The sequence below is a fragment of the Colobus angolensis genome, unplaced genomic scaffold, assembly GCF_000951035.1.
Source record: "Colobus angolensis palliatus isolate OR3802 unplaced genomic scaffold, Cang.pa_1.0 Scaffold82, whole genome shotgun sequence".
NCBI classification, from domain to species: domain Eukaryota; kingdom Metazoa; phylum Chordata; class Mammalia; order Primates; family Cercopithecidae; genus Colobus; species Colobus angolensis.
In genome coordinates this window covers 5,661,640-5,676,428 of record NW_012122043.1, presented here as the reverse complement: position 1 = coordinate 5,676,428, position 14,789 = coordinate 5,661,640, and the positions used below count along the sequence as shown (strand labels likewise).

The 14,789-nt window shown below is 37.7% G+C and overlaps 1 protein-coding gene across 3 annotated transcripts in view; it reads right to left on the bottom strand.

Annotated features, from left to right (window-relative positions):
• The window catches only part of IQCA1 (IQ motif containing with AAA domain 1), a 166,466-nt gene that overhangs the window by 132,209 nt on the left and 19,468 nt on the right, over window positions 1-14,789 (bottom strand). For all 3 annotated transcript variants that reach the window (XM_011929620.1, XM_011929621.1, XM_011929619.1), the window contains exons 4-5: window positions 13,717-13,908; window positions 12,227-12,298 (exon numbers count right to left, since the gene is read on the bottom strand). In XM_011929620.1, coding sequence (XP_011785010.1) covers window positions 12,227-12,298; window positions 13,717-13,908 — 264 coding nt within the window. The remainder of the gene's footprint in view (window positions 1-12,226; window positions 12,299-13,716; window positions 13,909-14,789) is intronic.

The following is a 14,789-nucleotide window of genomic DNA, read 5'->3' as shown; positions in this document are numbered from 1 at the left end:
ACTGCCATTTAATATTACTTTTTTTGTTTTGTAAAATGTAGTACTATTTCTTTATTTTAAAAAATGAATGCATAATAGATGTTCATATTTTCAGGGTATATGTGATATCTGGATATATTCATGTAATATGTAATGACCAAAGCAGGGTAATTGGACTATCCATCATCTCAAATATTTATCTTTTCTTTATACTGAGAACATTCAAATCCTACTCTTTTAGCTATTTAGAAATATACAATTGATTATTGTTAACCATACTCACCTTATTGAACTATCAAACACTAGATCTTATTCCTTCTAAAGAACTGTATTTTTCTACCCATTAATCAATGTCTCTTCATCTCCCCTCACCCACCTACCCTTCCAGTCCTCTGGTAACCACCAATCTACTCTGTATCTTCCGATGATCTACTTTTTTAGTTCCCATGTGTAAGTGAGAACAAGTGATTTTTGTTTTTCTGTGCTGGCTTATTTCACTTAACATAATGACCTCCTGTTCCATTCATGTCTGCAAATGACAGGATTTCATCACTTTTTATGGCTGAATAATATTCCATTGTGTATATACATACCACATTTTCTGTATTCACTTATCTGCTAATAGGCACTTAGGTTGATTCCATATCTTGGCTATTGTGAATAGTGCTGCAACAGACATGCAAGTGAAGATATCTCTTTGATGTATTGGTCTCCTTTCTTTGGGATATGCACTCAATAGTGGGATTGCTGGATCATATGGTATTAGGTTGGTGCAAAAAGTAATTGTGGTTTTTGCCATTACTGTTAATAGTTCTATCAGCCTAATAGTTGTATTTTTAGTCTTTTGAGGAACTTCCATACTGTTTTCCATAGTGGCTAATTTGCATTCCCACCAACAGTGCACAAGCGTTCCTTTTTCTCCACATTCTTGCCGGAATCCATTATTTTTTGTCTTTTTGATAATAATGTATTTTGATTTGATTTTGCAGATGGTGAGATATAGGGGTCTAGCTTTAATCTTCTGCATATGTTATCCAGTTTTCCTAGCATCATTTACTGAAGTGACTGTCCTTTCTCTAATGTAGGTTCTTGGAGCCTTTGTCAAAAATAAATGGGTTGTAAATGCATGGCTTTATTTCAGGGTTTTCAATTTGTTCCATTGGTCTGTGTGTCTATTTTCAAGCCAGTATCATGCTGCTTTGGTTACTACTGTTTTGTAGCATATTTTGAAGTCAGGTAGTGTATGTAATACCTCCAGCTTTGTTCTTTTTGCTCAGGATTGTTTGGGCTATTCAGCATCTCTTGTGGTTCTATAGGAATTTTGGAATTTTTTTTTTCTATTTTTGTGAAGAATATCATTGTTATTTTGATAGAGATTGCACTAAATCTGTAAATTTATTGGGTAGTATTCATATTTTAACAGTATTAATTCTTCCAATCCATGAGCATGGAATATATCATTCCATTTTTTGTGTCCTCTTCAATTTTTTCATCAGCACTTTACAGTTTTCCTTGTAGAAATCTTTCATTTCTTTGGTTTAAATTATTCCTAGGTGTTTCATATTTTTTGTAGGTACTGTAAATGGGATTACTTTTTTGAATTTTTTTAGATTTTTTACCGTTGACTATAGAAATGCTACTGATTTTTGCATGCTGGTTTGTTTTCTGTAACTTTACTGAATTCATTTATAAATTCTCACAGTTTTTTGATGGAGTCTTTAGGTTTCCTAGAATTCATTTATAAATTCTCACAGTTTTTTGATGGAGTCTTTAGGTTTCCTAGAATTCATTTATAAATTCTCACAGTTTTTTGATGGAGTCTTTCTTTTCCTATGATAAGATCATATCATCTGCAAAAAAGGCTAATTTGACTTCTTCCTTTCTAATTTTGATGTCTTTGATTTTTCTCTTTTGCCAAATTACTCTGGCTAGGACTTCCAGTATTATATAAGTTGAATAAAAGTTGTAAGAGTGGGCATCCTTGTCCTGCTCCAGAGCTTAGAGGAAAGGGCTTCAAATTTTCCCCCATTCAGTATGATGTTAGCTGTGGGTTTGTCATATATTGCCTTTACTGTTGGGAGGTATGTTCTTTCGGTGTCCAGTTTGTTTAGAATTGCTATCGTAAAGGGATGTTGAATTTTACGGAACGCTTTTTCAGCATCTATTGAAATGATCACATGGTTTTTGTTCTTGGTTTTGTTAATGTGATGTTTCATGTTTATTGATTTGTGTATGTTGAACCATTCTTGCATCTCTGGGATGAATCCTGCTAGGTCATGGTGAATGATCTTTCCTTTTTTTTTCCGGATTGTATTTTTTAAAATTGTAATTTCCAGGGTACATGGGCAGGATGTGCAGGTTTGTTACATAGGTAAATGTGTGCCACGGTGGTTTGCTGCACCTATCAACCCATCACCTAGGTGCGAAGCCCCACATGCATTAGCTATTTTTCTTGATGCTCTCCCTCCACCCGCCCCCCACCTCCAACAGGCCCCACTGTGTGTGTTGTTTCCCTCCTTGTGTCCATGTGTTCTCGTTGTTGTGAATGATCTTTTTAAAGCATTGTTGAATTTGGTTTGTTAGTGTTTTGTTGAGGATTTCTCCATCTATGTTCATTGGGAATATTGGCCGGTAGTTTTCTTTTTTTGTTGTGTCTATGCCTGGCTTTGGTACCAGACCTTATAGAATGAGTTTGAAAGTACAGATGACTTTTGAACAAAATGGGAGTTAGAAGTGCTGGTGCCACACACAGCAAAAAAATCTACCCATAGCATTTGACTCCCTAAAACTTAACTACTGATAACTTGTTGACCAGATGCCTTACTGATAACATAAACAGTCCATTAACACATATTTTGTATATTACTTGTATTACATACTGTATTCTTACAATGAAGTAAGCGAGAGAAAAGAAAATGTTATTAAAATCATAAAGAAGAGAAGATTATTTATTACTAAGTAGAAATCTATCATCATAAAAGTTTTCATCTTCATTGTCTTCAAACTGAGTAGGCTGAGGAGGAGGAGAAAGAGGAGAGGTTGGTCCTGCTGTCTTAAGGGTGGCAGAGGCAGAAGAAAAATCTGCTTATAAGTGGGCCCATGCAGTTCAAACCTGTGTGGTTCAAGAGTCACCTGGTCTTTTATTCTCTTTAATTTTTTTTAATAGTTTGAGTAGTATTGGTATTAGTTCTTTAAATGTTTGATGGAATTTAGTAGGGAATCCATCAGGTCCTGGGCTTTTCTTTGATGGGAGGCTTTTTATTATTGATTCAATCTCATTAGTCATCACTGGTCTGTTCAGATTTTCTGTTTCTTCATGGTTCAATTTTGGTAGGTTGTACATGTTCAGAAATTTATCTGTTTCTTATAGGCTTTCCAAATTGTTGATGTACAGTTTTTTTGTCATAATTTCTAATGATCCTATATATTTCTGTGGTATCATTGTTAAGTCTCCTCTTAAATTTCTGATTTCTTTTATTTTGGTCTTCTCTCTTTTTTCCTCCTAGTCTAGCTAAAAGTCTGTCAATTTTGTTATCTTTTCAAAAACTCAACTTTTCATTTTGTTGATTTGTGTGTGTATGCGTTTTAGTATCAATTTCAGTTATTTCTGCTCTGATCTTAATTTCTTTCCTTTCACTAATTTTGGGTTTGATTTCTCCTTGCTTTTCTAGTACCTTGAGGTGCTTTCTGTTTTTCTGATGTAGGCCTTTATTTGTTATAAACATCTCCCTTAGTGCTGCTTTTGTTATATCCCATGGATTTTCATATGTTGGTTTCCATTTTCATTTGTTTCAGGAACTTTTAAAATTTTCTTCTTAATTTCTTCATTGACCTGTTGGTCATTCAGAAGCATGTTGCTTAATTTTCACATTTGTGTAATTTCCAAGTTTTCTCTTGTTATTGATTTCTAGTTTTATTCCCTCATCATCAGAAAAAACACTTGACAGGATTTCAAATTTTTAAAATTTGTTTTGTGGACTAACACATAGTCTATTCTGGAGACTATTCCATGTGCTGATGAGAAAAATGTGTACTCTGCAGCAGTTGGGTAAAATGTTCTGTAAATGTCAGTTAGGTCCATTTTGGTCTAGGGTGTAGCTTAATTCTCATGTTTCTTTGTTGATTTTCTTTCTGGATGATCTGTCCACAACTGAGAATGGGGTGTTGAAGCCACTTATTATTATTATATTGTAGTATATCTCTCCCTTTAGGTTGATTTAATGTCTGCTTTATATTTGGGTGCTCCAGTGTTGGTTTAATATGTAATTATTCTCTTGCTGAATTGACTCCTTTATCATTATACAGTAGCCTTTTGGGGTTCTTTTTTACAATCCTTGGTTTGTAGTCTTTTTTTTTTTGAGATGGAGTCTTGCTCCATCACCCAGGCTGGAGTGCAGTGGTGCGATCTCGGCTTACTACAGCCACCACCTCCCAGGTTCAAGCGATTGTCCTGCCTCAGCCTCTTGAGTGGCTGGGACTACAGGCGCCTGCCACAGTATCTGGCTAATTTTTGTATTTTTAGTAGAGGCAGGGCTTCACCATGTTGGCCAGGCTGGTCTTGAACTCCTGACCTCAAATGATCCATGCACCTCAGCCTCCCAAAGTGCTGGGATTACAGGTGTGAGTCACTGTGCCCGGCCAGTTTGTAGTCTATTGTATTTAATAGAAGTATACATATTCCTGTCCTTTTTTTCCACTTGCATGGAATATCTTATTCCATTCCTTTCTTTAAGTCCATGTGTGTCTTTATAGGTGAAAGTGGCTTCCTGTACACAGCATATGGTTGGATCTTTTAATTTTTAAAATCCATTCAGCCACTCTATATCACTTAACTGGAGAATTTAGTCCATTTACATTAAATGCTATTTTTGATAGGTAAGAATGTACTACTACCATTTACATTTTTTGTCTGGTTGTTTGTAATTCCGCTCTTCCTTTTATATACCCTTCCTTTGTGTTTAGGTGATTTTCTCTGGCAATATGTTTTAATTAATTGCTTTTTTATTTTTAGTGTATCTATCATAGGTTTTTGCTTTCTGGTTATCATTAGGCTTACAACAAATCATGTAAGTTATTTTAAACAGATGAGGACTTACCTTTGATCACAAAGGCATAGAAATAAAGGAAAAAAACTAAAACAACTACACTTTATCTCCCCATATTTTGACTTTTTGTTGTCTCAATTTACATCTTTTTATATTACTTGTCTCTTAACAAGCTGCTATAGTTATTGTTAATTTTGATAGTCTTTTAGTCTTACTAGAGATATGAGTGGATTACATACCACAATTATAGTATTAGAGTAATTTGGCCTTGCCTGTATGCTTACTTTTATCAGTGGCTTTTAGATCTTTAAATGTTTTCTTTCTGCATGTTAGTGTCTTTTTCTTTCAGACTGAAGAACTCCCTTTAGCATTTCTTGTTAGATGGGTCTGGCAGTGATGAATTCCCTCAAATTTTGTTTGTCTGGGAAACACTTTATCTCTTCTTCATGTTTGAAGTTCAGCTTTGTTGAGTGCAGTATTCTTGGTTGACAGGTTTTTTTTTTTTTTTTCTTTCAGAACTTTCAGTATGTTGTTCTACTCCCTCCTGGCTTGTATGGTTTCCTTTGAGAAGTCTGTTACCAAACTGGAGCTCCATTATATGTTATTTGCTTATTTTATCTTGTTGCTTTTAGACTCCCACTGCTGTCATTGACTTTTGAGAGTTTCATTATTATATACCTTGGGATAGTCTTATTTGGGTTTAACCTGTTTAGTGATCTCTAACCTTCCTATACTTGGATATTTTTATCTTTCTCTAGGTTTGAAATGTTTTCTGTTATTATTTATTTGAATAAGCTTCTACCTTTTTTCAACTCTATCTTGAATACCAATGATTCTTAGATTTGCTCTTCTGAGGTAATTTTCTATATATTGTAGGTATTCTTCATTCCTTTTCATTCTTTTTCTCCTCTGACTGTGTATTTTCAAATAGCTTGCCTTCAAGCTGATTCTTTCCTTTGCTTGATCCACTTTGCTGTTAAGAACCTGTAATGTATTTTTCTGTCTAGCAAATGTATTTACCAGTTCCAGGATTTGATTTTTAAAAATTATTTCAATACCTTTGTTAACTTTCTCTGACAAATTTAAAAATTGCTTTCCTGTGTTATTTTGGAGTTGGCTGAGTTTCCTTAAAATTGCTATTTGGAATTATTGATCTGATGGCACACATGTTGCCATCTCATTAGGGTCAGTCACTGGCTTCTTGCTTTGTCTCATTGAGGAGGTCCCATTTCCTGTTGGCTGTTATTTCTTGTTGGTGTATGTCTATGTCTTGTCATTGAAGAATTAGTTATTTTTTCCAGTCTTTTCTGTCTGGATTGTTTTGGTTTCCCTTTCATATGTTTGCTTAGGGGTTCTTTACAATTTACCTGTTGAATTTCCTTTATTGCTAGGTCACTGCCTCCTTTTCAGTACTGTATGGAACCTTAAGCCCAGGTTTGCACTAGCTCTAGCAAATGTTTGGAGTGCTGCCTGTCCCAATGGGGAAGGTCCCAAAGGGGATATCCCTGCTATGCAGGAAGGCTGGCTAGTGGTTTGTGCCCGGGGGACCTGTGGAGCCTGCCTTCTACAGTGTGGTGCTGCTGAACAGCCATTCTGACTTTGCATCTCTTTTGGCCAAGATACAGTGAAGAGTTTTGAGGGCTGGGGTTGCTAGTCCTGCCTTTCCCTTTGTCTCTGGCTGCCCTAAAAGGTTTTTATCCCTACAGATACTCATGATGCTTCCTGTAGGTTGAGGCAGGGATAGTTCTCCTGCAAGGGAACCCAAGATGGGGAAGCTGGTTGTTTACTTTGATCTCATTTTCTCCAGGGTAGAAACCATGAGTCTGGGGGAGATTTTCCATACATGAGGTGCCTGACAGATTGTGGGGAGGAGCACTGTGGATACAGAAGTCTAATTTTCTTACTATCGGCTCAGAGTTTTTTTTACTTCTCTGTGGCCCTGGAGGTCATGTCATCCTTAAATTTGAGTTATGGGACATTGATGGTGATAATCTTGGTGCTGGATATTCGTTTTTGGTTTTCTGTTGTGAGGAGTGAAGTCAGGCTGCTTCTATTCTGACATTTTGGTGAGCCGTTTTTACTTTTAAATATGTGTTTTTTTCTAATTAACAAAGTAAAATTTGACTATTTTAGAAAATGTGATGATTACAGACAAAAAAGAAATCTCCCAAAGCTCACACATTAAAACATCAGCTGTATTCAGACTTGGCATATTTTCTTTCTTTCTTTTGTATGTGCATGGATGTCTGTATATACTTAGTTGAAGTCTTTACACTTTAGTTGAAATCTATATACTTTAGAGTTATACACATAACATGTATAATTCTAAATCCTGAATTTCTACCTTGAGCATTTTCACGTAGTCATAATTAGCCAGAAACATACTTTTTAATGCTGGTGTATCACTACATTATACAGGGACATCATACATTATTTAACATTGTAATTATTTAACTAGATACATACTGTAAGAATACTAAAATAAGTTATTTCCAATTTTTTCACTATTAAAAAGAACACTGTCAGGAACTGCTACGCACACACATCTCTATTTTTGGTGATTATCTGAAGACAGAAATGTAACTTAAGGATGAAGAATATAAATATCTTAACCATCCTGTGGCAACTTGCCAACTGGTTTTCAGAAAGGCTGAGTCTATTTAACTCCTTGTGTTAAGAATGAGCATCTCATCACCACCTTGTCAATAACTGTAATTTTAAAACCTATTAATATTCTCCTAATAAGAGAGACACCACTTACCCCATCTCACTAATTCTAAGATGCACATTTTTCATAGTTTAGCATATCTGAAATTAGGGATTGATGTGTATTACAATCAAGGCTGTGTTTTGGCTTATTTGGCAGCATTTCTTTTCTTAATGGTAACTAAAAATAATGATGCATCTTACAATTGATGATATCTTAGATTCAACGAAATTACAGTAGAATCTCATGTAATTTTTTTCTGTATTTTTGACCACTAGCTAAGAGCCATGATTTATACAGAACCATTTCAGGATACATTTCAACGTGCCAGTGAATTTTTTAAAACAAATTTAATTGTGGTAAAAGAACATAATATAAAACATACCAGTCTAACTATTTTTCAGTGTGCCTTTAAGTAGTGTTAACTATATTCACATTATTGTGCAACAGATGTCTAGAACTTTTTCATCCTGAAAATGGAAACTCTGTATCCATTAAGCAACAACTCCCCTTTTCTCCTTCCCCAGCCCCTGGCAACCACCACCTACTTTCTGCCTTCATGAGTTTGACTACTTTAGATAGTGCATATAGGTGAAATCATACAGTATTTGTCTTTTTGTGACTAGCTTATTTCACTTAGCATAATGTCCTTCAGGTTAATCCATGTTGCAGCACGTGTCAGCATTTCCTTCTCTTTTATAGCTGAATAATATTCCACCCAGTGAATTTCTAAATCATAAAAATTTTTAACAACTTGCAGACATTGCTGACCCATTGGATTCTGACAGCACACCTAAACAACTAAAAAGTAAAGGACAGGGCTGGGTCCCAAGGGGTTCCAATTTCCAAAAAGAAATGTTGGCTTATTTTTGAAACACAAAGATCAAACAGAAATCAAGAATGTAGGTGATAAAATCAAGATATTTTTGAAATCATATCTGCTCTTTTGGTGTTATTTCCTGTTTTTTAAGGCAGTACGCTTGGATATCACAATTTGAGAGTTTACCAACACAGATATGGTAAGACCATGCCCCTCCACCAGGAAACTAGGCAGTTCTAAGTTTCTGGAACATGGACTTGAATTCTTTCCTCAAGCAAAATAATTATGTGCGAACAACAAAGGCCATGTGGAGAGGCCATGACTGCAGGTGGAGCAATGCATGACGAGGGGCTAGAGTAAAATGTAAACTATTCTAAAACTAAACGAACTTGCCATGTCATTTAGAACGTGCCATTATAAAACTGATGAAAATTACATGGCAATATCCTGAAAATTGAACTAAATTATATTTTAGTTATACTTAATACCACTGGCAAAATCTTTTAATTTATTTTAAATCCTAAAATCCCCCAAAAGAAAATTGAATATTTATACAAGAAGACTTAATTAAAATATGGCTTAAATCGTTAGGTTTATGGTTGATCACAGAACAAAAGGATTTAAAGTATCCACCACATAGTGGTGACCACTTTATTTATTTTCCCTGAAAGTGAGAAGAGGAAGGCAGTATTAGAAATTAACACTGAAACCCCAAAAAAAAGATTAGAAAGAAAACCATATCCTCACATTGGTTAAAATGTTGTATTTGTTTTACTTCTCACGTTATTCTCTGACATTTCTATTGTGTCTACTGTTACAGACAGAAAAGAAAAGAATCCCGATTTTTGTCTTACCTGAAGTATATTAAGTTAAGAATTGGAAAAGTATATTAAGTTAAGAATTGGAAAAACGTATTTCAAATTGACTATTATTTGATTAAGGTACAATTTTAAAAGCTACAAATTACTTAAGTCATGATTCATGTCTTTTCCCCTTCTGACATAATTTTGAACATGTATTTTATCTGTAATTTTTTAGACATAAAACACATGTTTATTGCAGAAAGATGTAAGACTAAGCAAAAATTAAAAAATAGAATCATGGTGTTCACATTTTACATTTCCTAAAATACGTAGAAACTCTAAAACATCACTTCTAAAGATACATAGTGGGATATTTTAACTATTTCTGGGTACCAATTTCTTACAATTCTAAAATTATACTAATATGAATATCTATATATTGTATACTTTGCTCATATTCTTGGCTTCTTTTTTTTTTTTTTGGAGCAAAGAAATTCCAAGGGTTAGCACTACTGGGAAAGAAGGTATGTTTGTAATGAGACAAACTGAACTTAGAAAGGTGGGCAATTAAACCCTCAGTAGCAGTCCCTGAGATTGTACTTGCCACTGGGTCCTTGCCCAAACTGAGTGTCATCCTTACTGGGTCTCTTTTCTTTTGTTAGCATGGATTTTTTTTTTTTTTTTTTTTTTGAGACGGAGTCTTGCTCTGTGGCCTGGGCTGGAGTGCAGTGGCCGGATCTCAGCTCACTGCAAGCTCCGCCTCCCAGGTTTATGCCATTCTCCTGCCTCAGCCTCCCATGTAGCTGGGACTACAGGCTTGAGCCATCGCGCCCGGCTAGCATGGATTTTTAAAAGCGATTTAAGTTTCCTTATGGGCACTGTGCTGCACGGGGAGACTCCCCTTCTCAGCCCTCATTCCTTGGTGCCTGCTTCCCGGCCGCCCGACCTGCGTCATGATCTGAGGGTTTTTCCTGCCTTCTTTGGTGCCCTCCCTTTACTCCTTACAGACATTCTCCCACTAAATCTCTTGCGTGCCTAATTCCACCACAGCCTCTGCTCTCACAGGACCCAAACTAACAGCGGGACTCTGAAGATCTTTTCAGCATTTGCTGCATGGTTGTTTTATTTAGGTTTTTTCTCCTTTGGTCAGTTTTGCTATTCAAAGTTCCCTAGACAGTTTTCTCTGTTCAGTATTTTCTATTTTGTGACCATAATTGTTCATGACATCACCTAATAGTTTTTAACTTGCTAGTGCCTGTGGTCATTGTATACTGTGTATATGACCATATATATGTCATATATATGTATGTGTATATATATGTCATGTGTTTGTAAATATACATATACACATATATACATATTTGTCACACATTTGTATTTTCCTTTCTTCTTTTCTTGATTAGTCTCACCAGGGCTCTGTATGTTATTAGCATTTTCAAAGACCGAGTCATTGTTTATCAGTGTTCCTGTTTCGACATGTTTACCTGGGCACTGGCTAGGGGGTATCAAGCCAAGTAGCTCACCAGAACACACCTAGGTCAATGCTGGAACAAGTCCCAGACGGGTTTTCTTTTCTTTTTAAAATTACAATGTCCTTTAATGAAAACTGAGCAGGTCAACAGAGCCCCACTAGGACTGACTGGTCCCCTTCTCTGGTCATAATGAGCTTTGCAAAGAACTGGCTTCAGGGGGTTTGACAGCTGTCTCCAAGTGCTGAAGGGATTGTCATGTGAAAGGGAAAGAGGACACATTCCAAGCTACTGCAGGGGACAGAGCCCAGCCTGGCAGTGGGATCTGCAGGGAGGCCAACTGCAGTTTAATGAAAGGGAATAGGCTCCGGTGGGAGGCAGAGGTTCTGTTTTCAGGACGGGCTCGGGCAGAGGACAAGTCAGCCTTCCTCAGATGCCGTGCACTCGATGAGGCAAAGCATGCAGAAAAATCTTTAGCAGCAGACAGACTCTAAGACGGTCCCAGTGACCCCGCCTCCTGGTCCTCTTCCCTCATGTAATCCCCTCCCCTTGAGTGTGGGTGGCCCCTATACCTTGCTTCTAACCAATATGATAGGGTGAAGATAATGGGATGCCACTTCTGCGATCATTTGCATAAGATTCTGAGCAGCCCCTCTCTCCCTGCTGGCTTAGACGAAGGCAGCTGCCATATGGAGAAGCCCACATGGCATGGAGCTGGGGGCTGCCTCCAGCTAACAGCTGGCATGAACTGTGGCCCAGGATCTGATGCCCTACAGGGAAGAGAATCTTGCCAGCAACCACACAGACTTGGAAGCAGGCCCTTCTGGGGTTGATCCTCAGATGAGACCTCAGCCCTTGCTGACACCTTGACTGGAGCCTTGTGAGATCCTGAGTGGAGGACCTAGTTAAGGTGTACCCAGATTCCTGGCCCTCGGAAACCGTGAGACAACAAATTGGTGTTTTAAGCTACTAAGTTTGTGGTAACACTGTTATGTGACAATAGATAACTAATCCATCTTTCCAACTCTATGATTCAGTAATCACCAGCACCAAAAAAAAAAAAACCGCCTGCTGTATCAATGCAAACCCACTGTCATGACCGTCCATACTAATATAATGGTGTGCACTGCTGACATCAGACAGGAACAGCAGATTGTGACAGCTCCTAGTCTGTTTCCACATCTATAGCATTCCGCATCTTGCAAAGAAATATGTAAATGGATATAACTCTGATCTCTTCAGATCTCCCTGAGCAGGTTTCTGTACCATATGGGTGACTCCATTCCATTAAATCATATCTTTTTCTTTCCTTTCTTCCCTCAAAAACTCTCTAAAGAAGACACAGTCTCACATATTCTATTGTCTTTAAGAAAACTGGATGCTATCGCTTAAAAAAAACTTACCATGCCCAGGAAGATCATCTCCTCTTCTCTCAGTTTTTCAGTTTTCTTACATTGACGGAAACGTCGCCAAACCTAAAAACAAACAAATGGTTACTTGTTTAATACACACAAATATAAAGAAAACATGGTTTGCAGTTTCTCCTATATAAACTGCACATCTCAAAATGTCAACTAATCCTAAGCTCTAGGTTGTCCATGCGTGTGTTGACAGAATATTTTTTCTTCTGTGATCACAGGCAAAAAAATTGTTAAAAAGAATGAACCGGCCGGGCGCGGTGGCTCAAGCCTGTAATCCCAGCACTTTGGGAGGCCGAGACGGGCGGATCACGAGGTCAGGAGATCGAGACCATCCTGGCTAACACGGTGAAACCCCGTCTCAACTAAAAAATACAAAAAACTAGCCGGGCGAGGTGGCAGGCGCCTGTAGTCCCAGCTACTCCGGAGGCTGAGGCAGGAGAATGGCATGAACCTGGGAGGCGGAGCTTGCAGTGAGCTGAGATCCGGCCACTGCACTCCAGCCTGGGCGACAGAGCCAGACTCCGTCTCAAAAAAAAAAAAAAAAAAAAAAAGAATGAACCATAGAACTGACCTATAATTGTTATTAGTGAGATTCCTTTACCTTGGTTTCTTCAAGAGGAACTTCTAGGTAGGAGGAATGTGAGGCTAGATCTAAGGATGGCACTTCATGGTTTTAAAGGAAAAATTTCCAAAGTAATGTGGGGAAATATAGTAATCTCCAAGAACTGTACAACTCAAGCTTTTAACTCGGATGCTAAAACTTTAAATATTCCCACAGAAACCCGAAAGAAATCAGTCTTTTATCCATCCTTCCCTACCACCTTCTCCTATTCCTATTCAGGGAAAATTAGGGACAAAGAGTCCTCATTTTCTGGCCTAATTTTATGTCCTTATACTTATTTTCTCTGAAACCTAATGCTAGTTTGTATCACATTGCCATCTGCTGCGTTTCCCTGTAAGTAACCCTAGCCTCTATTTGAAAAAAAAAAAATGGGGCACAAATCCATGGTGCTTATCTGATAAGGAAAGGAAACCTTACGGATTCCTTCCAGAAGGGACACTGATGTACTGGTTGTTAGTGATGGCTGCTGCATGTTTCTGGAAGCTATTAAGGCCTGCTCCCTCTTCTGTAATTATATATCTGTGTATGAATGCATTCCAAAAATCCATTAAGGATTTATATCCTCACTGCATTTCAGCAACATTCATTTCAACAATTACCAATGGTCTTTAACAATATTTGAATAAAATGCCCTGACTTTAATACCTATTTAGAGCAAAAATTTGAAAATATGACCAAGCTTAGGTAATGGTTTCCCCAGGGTAAGTTAATAAATCTTTCTGGAATGTAATCCAGTTCTATAAGGGTGAGATTTGGTGTTTGAGTTTTGAAGCTCAGCCCCAAAGTTGGGATGCATCTTTAGTATATAACACACCCTGTACCCCCAGCTCCAGGAGCTCTAGGTTTGCACCTTCTGAATGCAGAGTGCAGCAGCCCAGGTATCTGTCACTTTCTTGCCGAGCGTCTTGGATTGCTTTGCTCTGTATTCTTGTAGATAGATTTGCTTCATGAATAATGCCCTTAGGCGACCTTGCCGTGCCCTCTCAGCAATCTGGATTAATTTAACAGCCTGGTCCAAAGGGATACTCTTCACAGGGTATTTCTGCAAACAACAGTTAAGAGAAACCAATGTTTGAACATGTTAACCACATCAATTGATCCCAGATGTATCACACGCTTACTTCAAACACAATCCTGCTCAGAGTCCCCACGGTTGATGACAAGTGTGAGAACCACTGAACACTGTTCATTTCTCCAATGAATGATGTATATTTTGATGACATGCCATACTCATGCAGTGATCCCAAATTTAAGGACCTCATGACTTTCCTTTATCCTTCTGCACAAAATACTAATTAGCTCCATGATATTTTAGGTTGGCAGCAAATTCTGCTAAAAATGCCAATAAAATTGATTCAGTAAAACTTGAAATTGCTATCAATATTTCATTAACTTAAGAGGAGAAACATAGAAATGGAAAATATACCTCTAATATGAGCTTTTAAAATTTAAAATATACATGAAGTAAAATGCTGATGTTAAAATCAATTACAGAATGAACCAGTGAATACGAATGATAACAAAATCATTTTTGGGGCATCGAATTTTAGATATGAAAAGTCTTCCAGTGTCTATAAACTTGCGTCTTAGAACATTCAAACACGATGAGCACTAGCAAAACAGAAAAATCAGGGCTGGTAAGTAAAATGTTTTGGGAGATCTCATATGGTGTACCTGGAGACAAAGTTAAGCGAGGGGCTGTGCCATTTTTTGAGGAAAGAGGGACAAGAACAAAGGGCTCTGGGTGCATGCTGGGGCCTGTGTGGGCTCCGCGTGCAGGTGAGGCCTGTGTGGGCTCTGGGTGCATGCTGGGGCCTTTGCGGGCTCTGGGTGCAGGTGAGGCCTGTGTGGGCTTTGGGTGCGTGCTGGGGCCTGTGTGGGCTCCGGTTACATGCTGGGGCCTGTGTGGGCTCTGGGTGGGGG